At 48.0% G+C, this 16,436-nt stretch overlaps 1 protein-coding gene across 1 annotated transcript in view; it reads right to left on the bottom strand.

The window, feature by feature from the left end:
- Positions 1-4,622: 4,622 nt before the first annotated feature.
- The window catches only part of LOC130391663 (potassium/sodium hyperpolarization-activated cyclic nucleotide-gated channel 3-like), a 17,757-nt gene continuing 5,943 nt past the window's right edge, over positions 4,623-16,436 (bottom strand). Inside the window, exons 2-10 of the mRNA XM_056601891.1 lie at positions 15,528-15,734; positions 12,659-12,881; positions 12,168-12,329; positions 10,350-10,568; positions 9,170-9,316; positions 8,554-8,794; positions 7,104-7,268; positions 4,917-6,687; positions 4,623-4,788 (exon numbers count right to left, since the gene is read on the bottom strand). Of these exons, the coding sequence (XP_056457866.1) occupies positions 4,623-4,788; positions 4,917-6,687; positions 7,104-7,268; positions 8,554-8,794; positions 9,170-9,316; positions 10,350-10,568; positions 12,168-12,329; positions 12,659-12,881; positions 15,528-15,734 (3,301 nt within the window). The remainder of the gene's footprint in view (positions 4,789-4,916; positions 6,688-7,103; positions 7,269-8,553; positions 8,795-9,169; positions 9,317-10,349; positions 10,569-12,167; positions 12,330-12,658; positions 12,882-15,527; positions 15,735-16,436) is intronic.

Below are 16,436 nucleotides of genomic sequence, written 5' to 3' on the forward strand. Positions count from 1 at the left end.
CAATTATTCTGCGCTTCTGCCGTCTACTTAAACCTGCCACTAGGCTATAGCATAGTAAAAACAGTTCTACAGAAATACAGATATTGAATTTATATTTCTGTAACTGTTTTACTCAAAAATTTGTATTATGTTTATACACATTTTTTTTTATTATGTATTATGTTATTGTCCTGTTATCCAGCACAATAACATTTTGCACAAATGTGTAAGACTACACACATGTATAACTACAAATGTATAACTACACATGCTCATTCGGTTGGTCTTGTTGGATAGTTTCAATATGTATTTCCAACAATGGTATTATATTACAAACTGTACTATATATGGCCTGTATGACCTTCTGATGTGACTTATGACTTCTCTGTGAAATTGGTTCCAAAGCCATAAATATTGCTTATTCCCGTACAGCCTTGTCATGCATCATGCTAAGGTTTGATTTCAGTTAGTGAATAACTTGTACACACACACACACACACACACACACACACACACACACACACACACACACACACACACACACACACACACACACACACACACACACACACACACACACACACACACACACACACACACACACAAAATGACCCTTGGATCCTCATCTAAGTCTCCTGCACTTCCACATAGTGTCTCAGAATAGGGCTTCTCTCTGTGAAGTCTATTTCAGAGCCAAAATGGCAGGCAGCAATTATAGTCCTATTACTCCCCACACCAACACCACCACCACCCCACCCCTATTCACGGCTTGTAATCCGTGCTGCCCTGCCATAATTAACCTGTGTGTAGACAACCTGTGCAAGGGAGTCTCTGCTCCTATTATAGGCATCATGTTACATTATCGGGGCAATACCACGCTGTTGGGCATCGCTTAAACCAATAAACGCTGTAAAAACGTGCATCGCAACGTCATCTTCACGGTTCCGTATTCCTGCAGCAGCAGTGATAGAGAGCAGCTCCAACAGATATAGCTATGTTGCTCCATCTTGTGGCAATCGGCCGTTACTGCAAAAAGGGTGGAACTGAGGTCAAGTTTGTCCTTCCCATACTGTAAGACATGTAACGTGACTGCATTAATTCCCGAGGACAGGAAAGATAAAAAATAAATTAAAAGGAAGATCGAATTACGCTACGACTATACTCTAGTCTAGTCCTTCAATAACCGTCTTCATAAACCCTTCCCATATTATATTAAAATATATTTTGTTTTGAGGGAAAAAATCCTCCTTCAGTACAATTTCCATCTTCAGCAGGTGGAAATAAAAGGCACCCTGAACACTATAAGGGGCAAGGAAGGACAAGATGGGTGGGTAAATCGAAGGAAATGAGAGAAGCCCAGCCAATCGAGGTGTCCTGTGTGTGTGTGTGTGTGTGTGTGTGTGTGTGTGTGTGTGTGTGTGTGTGTGTGTGTGTGTGTGTGTGTGTGTGTGTGTGTGTGTGTGTGTGTGTGTGTGTGCACGAGCGTGTGTGTGTGTGTGTGTGTGTGTGTGTGTGTGTGTCGCGTAGCACACCAGGCTCTAATCCGGCTTCATGTGAGGATATTCGTTTTGTTCCTGTCAAGAGCCGGAGAGATCTAAGTGTCCCCACATTCACAGGCTTAACCTTGCATTTGAATCGCCTGCCCTCTGCTGAGAGGGGCCGGATTAACCCTCCCGGAGCCTAGCCAGCACACCAGGGGCCCTTAGAACCTGTACACCAGTCTTCAACCATTCATTCATCATTAACCCTGCCAGTTATCTAGTCACTATCCCATCCACCCATTCAGTCATTAACCCATCCGTTCATTCACTAACCCATCCACTCAGTCACCAACCCATCCACTCAGTCACCAACCCTTCCCGTCACTAACCCATGCATTATTTCAGTCATTAACCCATCCATTAATTAAATCATTAACTCTTCCATTCAGTCACTAGCCCATCCGTTCAGTCACTAACCCATCCATTCATTAGATCACTAACCCATCAATTCATTCATTCATTAACTCTTCCATTCAGTCACTAACCCATCCATTCATTCGATCACTAACCCATCCATTCATTCATTCATTAACCCATCCATTCAGTCACTAACCTATCATTCAGACATTAACCCATCCATTCATTCATTCATTCACCCATCCATTCAGTCACTAACCTATCATTCAGACATTAACCCATCCATTCATTCATTCATTAACCCATCCATTCATTCATTTATTCATTCATTAATTAACCAATCCATTCAGTCACTAACACATCTAATAATTAATTCATTAACCCATCCATTCTGTCAATAACCCATGTATTCATTCAATCATTAACTCTTCTATTCAGTCAATAACCCATTCATTCATTAACCCAACGATTCATTAAATAACCCATCCATTCAGTCAATAACCCATCTATTCATTCATTCAGCAATTAACCCATCCATCCTTTCAGACATAAGTTCATTCATTCTGTCATTAACCATGAATTCAGGAATTGACTATTCATTCTTTCACCAACCCGCTAATTAATTCAGTCATTGCCCTATTCATTCAGACATTAACACATTTATTCCATAAAATCCTTTGATTCATTCAGTCATGCTTTCATAATGACATAATTATATATAAGTGTAAGAACAGGTGTACATGCAAACGCTGTTAAAGTAAACACATCGTCACACTTCAGTAAGCACATAGTCAACAATAAATCTCCTTTATTCTTACAACCACAGATACACAGCTGTCTTCACCATCCTCGGCAACATCCTCATCAAGTATGTTTTTTCTCTTTTTCAAACAATGTCATCCTAATGATTTGCACCAACGTCATCATCTTTCTCTAATAGCGTTGTTTAGGCGTAGGTTTGCTCCAAAGCTAATGCTGAGATAAATATAAAATAAAGATTTTGTCCTTGAATGTAAAGTCTAGGCAACATGGTATCAAGGGGTTAATTTAGGAACAGGTAGCTACCACACAAAACACCAAACATTACTGGAGCTCCCACAAAGGGCGCGGCGGAGTGACATACAAGAGGAGGGGGCTGGAACTGAGCACGTGGCCATAATAAAACAACACTAAAACAAAAACAGGTGAGAGGAATGGAGTGATTTTCAACCCTGATAAAGAGATGAAAATAGGCCAAGATGGCAGAGAGGGAAAGACAAAGTGTGGGAGGAGGAGGCGAACACAGACTTTAACTTATTTACAAGGAGTGAGGTGGAGCACATATAACTCAAAGCCACAATGTACAAAGGAGCAATATTAAATGTGACACAAAAACACATCCTTCTTTAAACAGTTTTTTTTGCAGTGTGACCATGAAGGTTTAAGACTTTTTTTGTCTTACTCGAAAAAAGCTAAACACCACGCATCTGGAACAACAAAACTACGAGAGAACTGCTGCTAATAGTTTGGATTGCTATGAGAACAACTTCACAGTAATAATTCAATACAACCTTATAGCTATTGATCCGGTGATAAAGTATTACACCTTGGTGAGCAATGGGAAGCGAGAGGGGGCGGAGCTGGAAACCTGGAAGTATCTGCTGATTAGCTGCATGAGGAAATGTAGTGACACTCTTCTTTTTAAAACAAGATTGTGTTCTTTTCTTTTTCTGCTATCTGATAATACCCTAAACCTTTTTTTCTCAGTGTCTCATAAGACTAAAAGCTTATTGTTTTTTATGATTAAGAAAATGCACAGATATACAACCGTCTCTCCTGACTCCCAGCTATTGCTTTAGCCTACATCTATGCTGTGATGTCATTTCCCCTTCAGCTCCCCTGCCTTCCTCCACAATCAAAGATATGATTACACTTTGATTCAACCTTTAACCCTACCCTAGACTGCCCTGCTAAATATACATATAGCATCTAACTGGATTGATTGCTTCATCAAGAATCTCACAAACACCTGTTGTTCTCATCACTTAGGACGAATCACATTCAGTCTGTGATTGTGAGTCAGATACAACATGTCCATGATGCGGTAACCCGTCTCATCAAGTAATGTTCATCTCCAACAGAAAGGGGTACAGAAAACAGCTTTAAACACCTGTAAACCCCAACTGCTCTGCTAAACAGCTGCCCCTACAAAACCCAGAGCCCCTACAAAACCAGTTCATGAGCTCCGCTGGGACCTGCTGGCTCTCTCCCTCCAGTCTCCTTCTCCTCTATATGTTGGCAGCGAGTTTGTGTCTCAGTCCCTCAGAGTCCTTACTGGCCAGAGGCAGCTCTGGGTCTTTCTTGGCAGTGTTGTGGGAGCCGGTCTGGGTGGCGGCCGGGGGACCGGCTGCCTGGGGGAGGGCTGCTCCGTGGGAGGTCGCAGCAGGTGGCTGGGCGGGTGGCTGAGCGCTGTGGGCAGTGTGTGCAGGGTGTGCACCGAGTTTTGGAGAATGGGTCGGAATAGCAGCGGTGGTCGGCGCTTGGTTGGGGGTATTGGAGGAGGATGCAGCATGGACCGCAGACGTGTTGGGGGTGGTGGGGGTGGTGGTGGTGGTGGCGGTGGTGGTGGCGGTGGTGTTGATGGGGTTGGAGTTAGCAGCGCTGGGGGTTGCTTCAGGTTGTTTTGCAGCATTGCCTGCAGCAGGCGAAGGCCCGGTAGGAGACTGAAGCACGGGATGCACTGAGAACTTTATTTTACTGGGGGGTCTAGTAGCTGTAGCCGAAGGGTTGGGGGCTGGAACCGGGCTCATTGAGGGCATCTGGGTCGGGGACTGTCTTGGCATCTGGGAAGGGGCAAGGGCTGAGCTGGGGGTCAAAGCTCTGGGTGAGGCGGGGGCAGAGAGATGGACGGGGGGAGAGGTGGGAGATTGACCTGGGTGTGGGGAGGGGGATAGAGGGGTAGCATGAGCTGGGTTCAGGCTCTGACCGGCACCCAGGGACAGAGCGCAGCTAGGGGGGCCAGGGGGTAGGGCGGAGACAGGAGGGGGCATTTGGGTGGACGTAGGGGTGTGTGGACGGGGCGGGGTGGGAGGGGGGGTGGGAGAGGCGGTGGGAGTCTGAGCGGGACTAAGGCTGGACAGGGGAGACGGGGAGGGAGGCGTGTGGGAGGCTTTGGCTCTGGGACTCTGGGGACAGGCCGGGGGGGAGGAGGGGGGAGAGGAGCTGGTGAGCGGTGACCTCGCCCCATAGGTTGGAGGCATGGGGACGGGGGTGGGGACGGAGGGCAGCGGAGGAGGAGGGGTGGAGCAGGGAGAGGGAGAGGAGGAGCGCGGGGAGGGTGGAGGGATGGGCTTGGGGCAAGGCACTGGGCTCGAGGATGGATGAGGCGTGGAGCTGCACGGGGGAGAGGAGGCGCGAGAAGGAAGAGGAGGACCAGGCTTTGGCCGAGGGGTCGGCGAGAGCACCGCGGGGGGGGTGGAGGGGGTGGGGGCGGGGCTGGCCGGGGAGAGGGGAGTTGGCTTAGGAGAGCAAGGTAAGGGAACTGCCGTGGTGGGCATGGCCGCGCCCATGATGGTGGCGGGGTGTGCAGGCACGGGGGCGCAGTGAGGGTCAGCGTAGGGGTGGACAGGTGCAGTGATGCATACTGGGGGCTGAATAAGGGCTATGCTCTGGGCCCGGGGACCACCAAAGGGAGGCACAGCCAATGGCAGTTGTGAAGCGTTTGAATTAAAGCTCAGAATGCCTGCGCTGCCGCCTCTGGCCAGTCCGCCCACCAAGAAAGGGGGCGGCAGCAGGTTGCCCCCAGAGGCCTTCCGGTGCAGAGGGGGATGAGGATGAACCCCGACCCAGGAGCGGTGAGGCAGAGTGGGCTGTGAGGCCGACAGCAGCCTGGCCTCCTTGGTGAGCCGACCCAGGGCGGGCGGGCCCTGGGAGCCGGCTCCTCCGTGACGTAGCAGTGCTTCCTTAGCGCCCTGCTGGCTAACGGTGTAGCCGCTGCTGTCGGGAGGGGCACACGGCACGGCGGGAGGGTTGTGTGTTGCTACTTTGAACAGCGGAGGAGTGGTGGCCCCTCCGCTTGTGGGCGTTCCAGGAGGTCCACCAATCATCGAGGGATTGTCAGACTGGAGGCGGAGGCTGTAATGATGCATCCTTCCCAGGTGAGCCGTTGGCATCATTGGAGAAGCGGCGCTGGGGGCTTGAGCCACCGGCAGTGGGGATGTCGGCCCCCCGCAGAGGGGAGTGCCCATCTGGGAGGGGGAGGCAGGGAACCCCCCTCTTTGGGACAGGCCTCCCAACCCGCCCACCCCTATCATCCCGATGAGGGAGCTGACAGAGGGCCGGAGGGGATGCAGCCCGGGGCCGCGGGGCGGAGACATGGGGAACGAAGAGGAGGGGGAAGGAGAGATTAGAGGGGAAGGCAGGAATATTGCCCCGCCTAGCGCATGCTGCTGCTGCAGTAGCTGCTGCTGCTGCTGCTGCTGGTGCATGAGGGCGATGGCTACGTTGGTGGTGGCGGCTGCGGTTTGCAGGGGAGCGTGTACCAGCGGGGCCCAGATCACGGGCCGGGGCCGGGGGGACACGCTGCCACTTCCCCCCAGGGCCCCGCCCCGTCCCGCGGCGGCCGCAGCGATGGCCTCCTGCATGGCGGGCATGCTGTCGTGTTTGACGATCTGCTGCACCAGCATGCTGTCGCAGGATCCCAGGCCGCCCATGGCCAGGCCTGCTCCGGCCCCGGGGCCCCCTCCACCACGACCCCCGCCCCGGCCTATACTGCCCCCTGCCAGCGAACCGCCCTGGGACGACTTCCGCAGGAGGAGAGAGTTCTTCCTGCCTACGGAGGAGAAACACAAAAGACGAGCTGGTGAAAACGTCTCCGCTCTGGACATTCCTGAAATAATAGGTTTTAAAGTAAAATCGAACAGAGAAGAGAATGGAGGGTCCATCCACGAGGTCCTTTCGCTTCAGAAACCCTTCTCATGAATTTGTTGACTCTGCTTTCATTCCCCTCCTGTTTTATTGTACAGACGATCCCGACCTTGAGCTGAGGACACTGGGAGAATATCTTTACAAAACACGGCTAAATTGGGTGGAAAAAGGACACGGATTCAGCGAGGTGCAGCACAAAGCCCTTTCTGCGAGGAAGAAAAGAAAAAGGCCCAGGCGGAACAGTCGACTGTGAATCATCGTATGCTACTGAAACAGAAAACCGACCAGCCCCCCCCGAGGGCTTTTGTGCCGAGTTCTCACCGATGCGGTCCAGTCGGTCCACCGCCACGGTCTCGAAGGCGCGCCGCATCATGGGGTGCTCCTCGAGCACCTCGTTGAAGCTGTCCACGCTCAGCGAGTACAGCCGGCAGTAGGTGTCCGCCCGGACGCTGGCCGTCCTCCGACCCCGGGTCAGCAGACAGATCTCTGGACGTGGGACGAGGGGGAAGGGGTGGAGAGAGGGGGAGGAACGGCAGAGGAATAGGCTTGAGTGAATTCCTTGTTTTCCGTGTGAGGATGCCAAACCCCCTCCTGTTCCCCCTCCAATCACGACGCTAATAGAGATAAAAAATAGATATGTATATACACCACATAAATAATAAAATATACCTTATTAATTTTTGATGCACATTCTGATGAAGTAAAATGTAAGCATTAGAGACAGTGAAGGTATACATTATTGCCAGCAGTTTTTTTTGTTTCAATGCAGAGGTAGAGATAAACAACCAGTTAATAAGGTTATACTACTATTCGATTTTTCCAGGCATGTTTCTCTCACACACATTGCAAAAGTACTTAAAAGGCTTTAATCTTATTTATTATGCTTTCTGAGCTTGCTGCTTGACTCAGATAGCCATCTATGATCAGCAAAGCGTATCTGCAAATTACACGCACACAAACACACACTCCAATGGATTTAATCAATAATAACGTTATCAAATTGGTTTAGACCGCTGGCGTCCCTTTGGCGTCCTAAGCCAGGCTTCCAGAGACATGTTCTCTGATTGAATAATGCTGTTGAGTCAGAGCGGAGACTGAGAGGACGTCTGCGTGAGGTACGTCAATCTACTACAAATAGAGTCCTTCAGATGGGAAATAATGAAAACTACAGCATGCGTGCCAAGATCACAGATAAGTGGCAGTACGCAGTAATACGGAACACAATAAGGGGGGCACAGATTGGAATGCCATACCGGTTATTAGCAGCCAAACTCAAGCCCTGATTACAGTGTATTTAATCATACTATATCAAACAATACAAAAATCACATAATAATACCTTTCTAGAAAGATTGTTCCTCCCCTCCTCTCTCATTAATACAGGGATAACCTCTTCTACTGATATGACTGCTACAACCCACTTCCATTATACCCAGAAATCTCAAACAATACAAATAATAGCAACAATTCATTGCATTAATATAGAACTCTGTTCGTGGTGCTCAAAGCATTGTAAATAGTGAGTGTGTGTATGTGGGTGGGTGGGCGGATGACGCTAGTGATGGAAGATGCGCACCTCGTGCACAACCACCCCCCTCCTGGTGAGCATACTGGCAGCTATGCACGCTCCAGCCAGGGTGTGGTGACTCAGCACCCTGGCTGTCATAGTGGAGAGGGGAGGAATGTTTAGAGGGGGATCTAGGGCTTCCAGGGTACATAGCCATGGCTACCTGACCTAACCCCTTAGGCCTTCGTAGCGCTTCCATCCTCACCTCCAAAGTAGGAGCCGTCGCTCAGCTTGGTCTCCCGGTTGCCGCGGGCGAGCACGCCGACGCGGCCGTGCTGGATGAAGTACATCTTGCGGCCCACCGTGCCCTCGCGGATGATGAAGTCCGCCGGCTGGAACACCTCAAAGCGGAGCTTGATGAGCACCGCCGTCACGAAGTTGGGGTCGGCGTTGGCAAACAGCGGCATGTTGGCCACGAGGCTGCGGCAGTTGAAGCTGACGATCTCCTAGGTGGGGTAGAGGAGTAGAGAGGAGGTGGAGTAAAGGGTAGGAAGAGAGAGGGTGGGAGAGAGCGGGGGACGGGAAGAGATTGATTGGTTGATTGTTGATTGGATCCTGGAGTGTTATTGTGTGTGTGCGTGTGCGTGTGTGTGTGTGCGTGTGTGTGTGTGTGTGTGTGTGTGTGTGTGTGTGTGTGTGTGTGTGTGTGTGTGTGTGTGTGTGTGTGTGTGTGCATGTGTGTGTGTGTGTGTGTGTGTGTGTGTGTGTGTGTGTGTGTGTGTGTGTGTGTGTGTGTGTGTGTGTGTGTGTGTGTGTGTGTGTGTGTGTGTGTGCGGGCGCGTGTGTATGTGGATTGAGACATATTTGTTATCCATCCATACTTCTTTGAGCGGGTCGCTCAGCTCTCCCAGGATGTTCTCCTCGTCAAACATCTTGCCCTGGAAGCGATGCTCATAGTACTCGTGGATCTTCTGCCTCACGTCCGCAGGCAGCTTGTGGAAGGACATGTACTGCTCCACCTGCTTGTACTGGAGGAACACCGCAGGACATGCAGGTGAATACATTTACATTGTGAACCTTCATTTCACTCTAAAATAGTTAAAGCTAGGCTAGGCTATTGATTTAAGAAGCATCTTTGGTCATATTTGTCACAATTCTATACATCCTGAAGGCAACCAATGAATCCAATGCGGCCAAAAAGAAAATCTGTGTGTCCGTCACAGGCCTATAATTAGCCCATGAAATTGTTTAATTTACCCCGCATGAACTGATTGGAAGGCTTACCTGTTGTTCTACCTTCCTATCCGGCTAACTGTGCGCATTCTGTCCATGCACTCTTTGTGCATCAAAGGAGTCTTCACAAGGCTAGGCAGATCTATTGCGGAAGTCAGCAACTATTCATGTGTTCCTACCCTAGCTTAACCTGGCTTTAATGGTCAGTATATGATATTCTCCCGAGTGCAGGGGTCATGCAGGATGTGATGGCTGACCAACCAGAATGAATAATAATGTATTATAATTTTTTATTTATTTTTATAATATGTATTATCAACATTTGATTTGATTGAGCACAAAAGATTGCATTAATCTGTTTCTTGGATGCAAAGCTAAATTGACAAAGCTTGCAAAGCTATAGTAATATAGTAGTATAGATATATCTCCAATCAGAGTATACTGTATAATTAAATGCCAGAGAGAGAGAGAATATGAAAAGTATCATTCTTTCCATCCTAAACAGTCACTAATTATTTGTATACATTTAATATCTTCCCTAAAAGCTTGAACGATGATTATCTACACTACAAGCAATTAATTACTGATTCTACCAACAGAAAAGGTTCCCAACCCAGAGTCATTAACTCACAACCGCAAGGTTAAGGGTTTCAACCCCAATATCCATAGCTTACCAGTAGGCATTATTGTATATGAGTAAATAAGATAGAAGAAGATTAGTGGTCGAGATATGTCATTAAAAGCTTTTCAATATAAAACAAAAACATAACATGAGAGCGGTTAAGCGATCCGGTGTCTCGTCACACACCACACCCCGGGTATGGGTACCTTCTCCTGGTACTGGCGCCGGGACGAGTCCAGCGACTGGATGAGGGCGGTGGCGTGTCCGATGAACATGGCGTAGCAGGTGGCGCCCACGATCATGCTGAGCATGGTCAGCCACACGTCCGTCATGCCCTCGGGAGCCTGGGCGCCGTAGCCGATGCACAGCATGTGGCTCATTGCCTTGAACAGCGCGTAGGAGTACTGCACGCCCCAGGTGTCGTTCTGCAGGGGCACAGCGGAGCAGACCGGGGCCCGGGCGTTAAGATAGGACACCTCCAACACAAGGGCCACGCAGAGCGCTTCCATGGGCAGGAACCATGGTTTGGAAAAACACTTAAAAGAATGATCATCAAAAGACAATAAGATGCCATTGTTTAGAGAAAAATGGAAAAATTAATACACAAGTAGATAGAATAACAGATACACTAGATTGGCTTTTTATTTAAAAAAATTGGTGCAAATGGAAACGTTTCAAAGCCTCATTTAAGTTAGTTGATTATTTTTTGGTGGAAAAAAATGAAAAGGAGAAGAGAGGAGGTCAGGTTGAGTGAGAGTGTCATTAACAAAAACAAAGCCATGTTTAACAGGTCCAGACGCTGCTGAGGGTACTTAAAGCTTATTTCTGGAAAGTACTTCAGAGACTCTTGGCCAATGACACTCTGGAGAAGAGCCAAGATTATAACTTGAACAGCTGGGTCATTTGAAAATACTCCACACTTAACCCAGCCATCACAAAACATCCAATGATATACAATTTATGTAAGAGTAGTACCAGAATTGCTAGTACAACCCAAATTAGTGTATGTGTGTGTGTGTGTGTGTGTGTGTGTGTGTGTGTGTGTGTGTGTGTGTGTGTGTGTGTGTGTGTGTGTGTGTGTGTGTGTGTGTGTGTGTGTGTGTGTGTGTGTGTGTGTGTGTGTGTGTGTGTGTGTGTGTGTGGCAGATGTGTGTGTGATGTGGTTAAGCTGTGCGTGTGTAAGACCAATTACATCCTTGCTGGGATCTGAATGGTCCAGAAGGGACCTTCCTCTGGGGAATCTCCCAGCATCCAACATCCTAGCAACAGTCACCAAGGCAACAGGTTAGATATGATTCAGCTATTCATAGATGTCTACCTGTATGTCATTATCTGTGTCAACGGTTGTGTATTATAAAACTCGTGACGCAAAATCGCCCCAGAAAATCCCCAAGGCGTTTAGTGGTTGACGTGTTTTCCCACATCGGCCTGATCTAGTTTATCCTTTTTAATTGGGGAAATCTCGGTTGTGATGCATGAGAGTCAATCTTATTCCAACTGGGCATATTGCTGCATGATGCAATTAGCACCACTAAATAGAAAACACAGCCTGACCAGATAAACACCTCCTCTGCATGCAGACAACGCTCACGCTCACACATAGGTATTATAACAATTGTATGTTGTCCACTATATTGTCTACTGTATTCAGACATGCACACATTCATTCACACAAAAACACACACACACACACACCCACAACACACCAATATATAACTAAATATTGTCTACTTTGTCCAGAAAAAACAAAATATCTCTGTCTTTAAATCCAATATCCACGCCCACATGCAGGCACACAAACACACACACACACACACACACACACACACACACACACACACACACACACACACACACACACACACACACACACACACACACACACACACACACACATACAACACAAACACTGAACATACCACAACATTATCGAAATGTAACATTGTACAGATAGCTGTCTGACTCTGAATCGAACATGCATGTGCACATACGCACACACACATCCCTGAGCTCTGGAAACGTACCACCATGTTGTTCTTGGAGACCCAGCAGTCAGAGGGGAAGTCCTGCAGCATAGGCACCAGGAACTGGAGACAGCCGTCCCAGTGGCACAGCAGCAGCATCATCCCTATCAGGTTGACAATCCTCACCATGGCACTGGCCAGGTCATAGGTCATGTGGAAGATCTGTGGAGAAGAAGAAGAAGGGGGAGGGGGGCATGGAAAGGGTTTGTCTGAAGATATCTTCAGGTTCTCATATTAGTATGAAACTCCTTTGCTGGAGTCGTATGGGTTTTGATTTTGCCAATGTCTCTTTGTGATTAACCATCCCCAAGGGGGATTTGGGTTGACTCCCAGGTCCAACGTTTTTGGTTCAAACCCAAACGCAGTCTGAAGTCTACCTGTAGGCATCCCTGTGCCAGATGCCAAACCACTGACCTCCTCCCACGGGTGGGTGAAGGCGTCTACCTCAAATCAGTGGTAGGCAGTGACCATCTCCTGGTCCCCCCACTGACCTCCTCCCACTGGTGGATGTAGCGGATGAGCCGGGAGAGGCGCAGCAGCCGCAGCAGGCTGAGGATCTTGGTGAAGCGGACGATGCGCAGCGCCCGGGCCGTCCGGTACACCTCCGAGTCCAGCCGGGCCTCCAGGTCCACCATCAGGAAGATGTAGTCCACCGGGATGGAGGACACAAAGTCCACCAGGAACCAGCTCTTCAGGTAGCGCTGGCGGATGGCCCTGGGGGGGGGGGGGGGGGGGAGGGGTGGAGGGGTGGAGGGGTGGAGAGGGTGGTTGGCGCCTCTGTTACTCATCAGAACGGGCTCTTTGCGTGTTGGGGTTTCCACTGGTGGATAAAGTATTTTCATGCTTGGAACTTCCCCCAGGGAGTAAGGATGGAGGGAGGAGGAGAGAGGGGAGAGATGCCCGGGGCTGATGGCTTCTGGTCACCTCACCTCTGCAAATCTCCCGTGCAGCAGACGTAAGGACTGGAGTTATAACATCGGTGCTTGACTTAAAGGTTGGGTACGCGATTTGCGATACGCCAGCAGATTTTGAAAATACACAACTCAAATGGTCCTACCCCCTCCCCTTCAACGCTGACTCTGACTCCACCCATTCCAAGTACCTGGACGCGCAATCATGCACGAGCGCGAACAGAGATGCGCGAGAGCGAGCCAGGCTAGCGTAGGTTTTCGTTTAACAACATGGCACTACATTCAGCTGTAAATTGCACCCAGTACCGCGGGAAGTAGGGGTTTTGGGGGTGCTGCAACACCCCCTGTCCGAGGCCCTGTCTTATCACAGAAAACGATCATTTCTAAAAACCAAAGTGGAGATTTCTGAAAACGCCGGTTATGTGTTGTCGTATCAACGGGGAGAAACGGGATTTTAGGTTCTGAAGCGTCACATTATGCACCAGGAAATGCTTAACGTCATGTGAGCATCCGCTGTACCGTATTGGTCCGAATATAAACACAAACCCCATTGTAATACGACCTATATTTGGAAAAAAGATTTGAAGCCCAGATCTTGATTTCATGAATAAATAAATTGTATAAATTGAAATAATATACGAAAATAAAAAGGCATAGAATAAAACACTGCATTGCCACTAAACAGTAGTGCAAATAGGCCGTACTGATGTGTACACCAAAGACTTCCTGACACTCCTCTGCCCCGCTGTGTTCGCTCTGGCTGTGGTCGCTCCGAACTGTTTCGGCCCGTGGCAAAGCGAGTCATCCTCGCTGCTGTCCAAGGCATGTTGAGACGCAGCATTTATTTAATGCTCATATGTCCTAGTGCTGAAAAAATGTTATATGAAAAAGTGTGAGGGTAGCGGTGGTGCGCTAAACTTGTTCTGTGAGCAGCTGGATGTGAACCATGGTGTGAAGGAAGTGAACACAACGATCGATTTTCAACTGTGCGCGCATGCACTGGTGTAATTGAGCTGCGCTGCTATATATCTTTTTTATCAATGTGACGAGTTGCGAGTCTAGTGCAGGCCGGGTTTTTTTTTCCAGCACCCCCTGCTGAGAATACGTTCTCGCGGCTATGGTTGCACCAGATGTTATAAACATTAAACGGTCACATAAATCAATACTATTTTTAGAAAATGTATGTTTGTTTCATATAATTGTATTGGAAGTCCTGGTTTTCACTAGGGTTGCCGCGGTGTGGACATTTTCACACCGAGTAATAGCCTACACTCGTCTCAACACCGGTATTACCGAGTATAAACGGTATAAACTTTGAAACTAGGTCAACCGCCACACAAGCATCGGTTTAGACCCTTCTCGTCCTTCAGTTGCCGCCAACGTTCAAAAGCAGCGCCTAGGATTATTCTTGATTTCAGTTTTTCTCTTTCAGCGTTTTTATTATCAATTACTCTCTGAAAAAGAGTTTTCCTTCTCTTTGCTGGTGGTGGTGGTGGTGGTGGGGATTGTGGCGTCTTGTCTGCCATGGAAATGGTCTTCTACTGCTAGGTCCAAATGTGGATTAACTAGTTCCAGTAGATACCGCAGGATAACAACAAACAGGAGCTTGCTCTGGGTCACGAGCTCTGGGTCACGAGTACTGCACGAAGGGGTCGCGCGCGGGGCGCGGGGGAGGGGGGGAGGGGGAGTGCAGTACGACCGTTTGATTGACGTACTTACTGTCCAATGAAACTCGGTGGCAATGGATATGATTGGCTGGAGTTTTTCGAGCCCTGCACGTTCCACAGATGATTGACAAGTTTAATTTTCATGTCAGTACTTCTAACTCAGTGGCTGTAAGCGGGTTATGATAAGGATTTCAAGTAATTTTGCAAAAATGGCCAAAAAAGCAAATCACCTATGCAACCTTTAACTAATTCCATCTAAATGGACGTTAAGCTAGTACTCCCCTGCAATTAAAAGTAAATTACTTTACTCTTTATTCATTAGTATTTATTCCTAATACTTAAATTATACCTAATATACTTAAATATCCCCTTGAGAATAAATAAAGTATACCTAACGACTGCAATTCTAATGATGTTTTACCAATTTATTTTAAAAATGGTGTGCAAATAGTGTTGTCATAATTTCAATAATGTTTAAAACATTAGGCAGAATGAGGTCATTCCGTGAACAACTATTGCTTTTGACAGCTGAGTTCAGTTATTATCAACCGCTTTAGAATTTGGCTTTAGGATAGTAGTTATTACAGGACTTTTACTGAACTTCCGTATGTTTTCTGGAAGAAGTGTACTCTCTGCACCACTGGCAATGTTTTCAAAATAAATTAAGATGGCATTTTCTATTATATGTTTGCAACTGCATAACCAGTGTTTATTTAAACACACACACACCCAGACAAACACACTCCCACACATCACAACCCCCATCACACACACATGCTAACCGTGGATCCAGCAGTATCTCCGTGCTGTCCTCCTTGACGATGCCGGTCCTGAAGTTGAGCACCAGGTCAACCAGGAAGAGCGTGTCCGACACCACGTTGAAGATGATCCAGGGGGGCGTGTTCTCGTCCTTGAAGAAGGTGATGCCCACAGGCAGGATGATCAGGTTCCCCATCATCAGCAGCAGCATCAGCAGGTCCCAGTAGAACCTACAGGGGGAGAGAGAGGGAGAGAGAAGGAGAGGGAGAGGGAGAGAGAGAGAGAGAGAGAGAGAGAGAGACACACAGAGAGAGAGAGAGAGAGAGAGAGAGAGAGAGAGAGAGAGAGAGAGAGAGAGAGAGAGAGAGAGAGAGAGAGAGAGAGAGAGAGAGAGAGAGAGAGAGTTGACTAAACCCATCTTGTCCCTGATTATCTATATTTATTTTAATAAGTTACTCTGATTCTGATTATTTTTTTCTTATTCTCTGTTCAGCACCTTGGTCAAGCACCTGTTGTGTTAAAGTGTGCTATATATATATATATATATATATATATACATACACTTGAACATGATATAACAAAGGTGAATAGACATTACACTGAATTGAATTCATGTTTATAATAATGTCATCGGTTATGCTTTGGCATTATGTCAATTATGTTTCTTCCATGCCAGTAGAGCAATTGAGTTGCTGCTCTCTCTCTCTCTCTCTCCCCCCTCCCGGATACTCTTCCATCCCCTCGTCCCGCTTGTATATAAAGCTATATTCAAGCCCTGTGGTCAATTGTTTTCGAGCACTAATTCAGTGTCCTCATGTTGTGAGCTACCACTGCACTGTGATTAAGTATGACTCAATACCTTTCTCAGACACAGGCTCACGCACACACATTTGCAAAAACACACACACACACGCACACACACACACACACAC

The sequence above is a fragment of the Gadus chalcogrammus genome, chromosome 11, assembly GCF_026213295.1.
Source record: "Gadus chalcogrammus isolate NIFS_2021 chromosome 11, NIFS_Gcha_1.0, whole genome shotgun sequence".
Taxonomy (NCBI): domain Eukaryota; kingdom Metazoa; phylum Chordata; class Actinopteri; order Gadiformes; family Gadidae; genus Gadus; species Gadus chalcogrammus.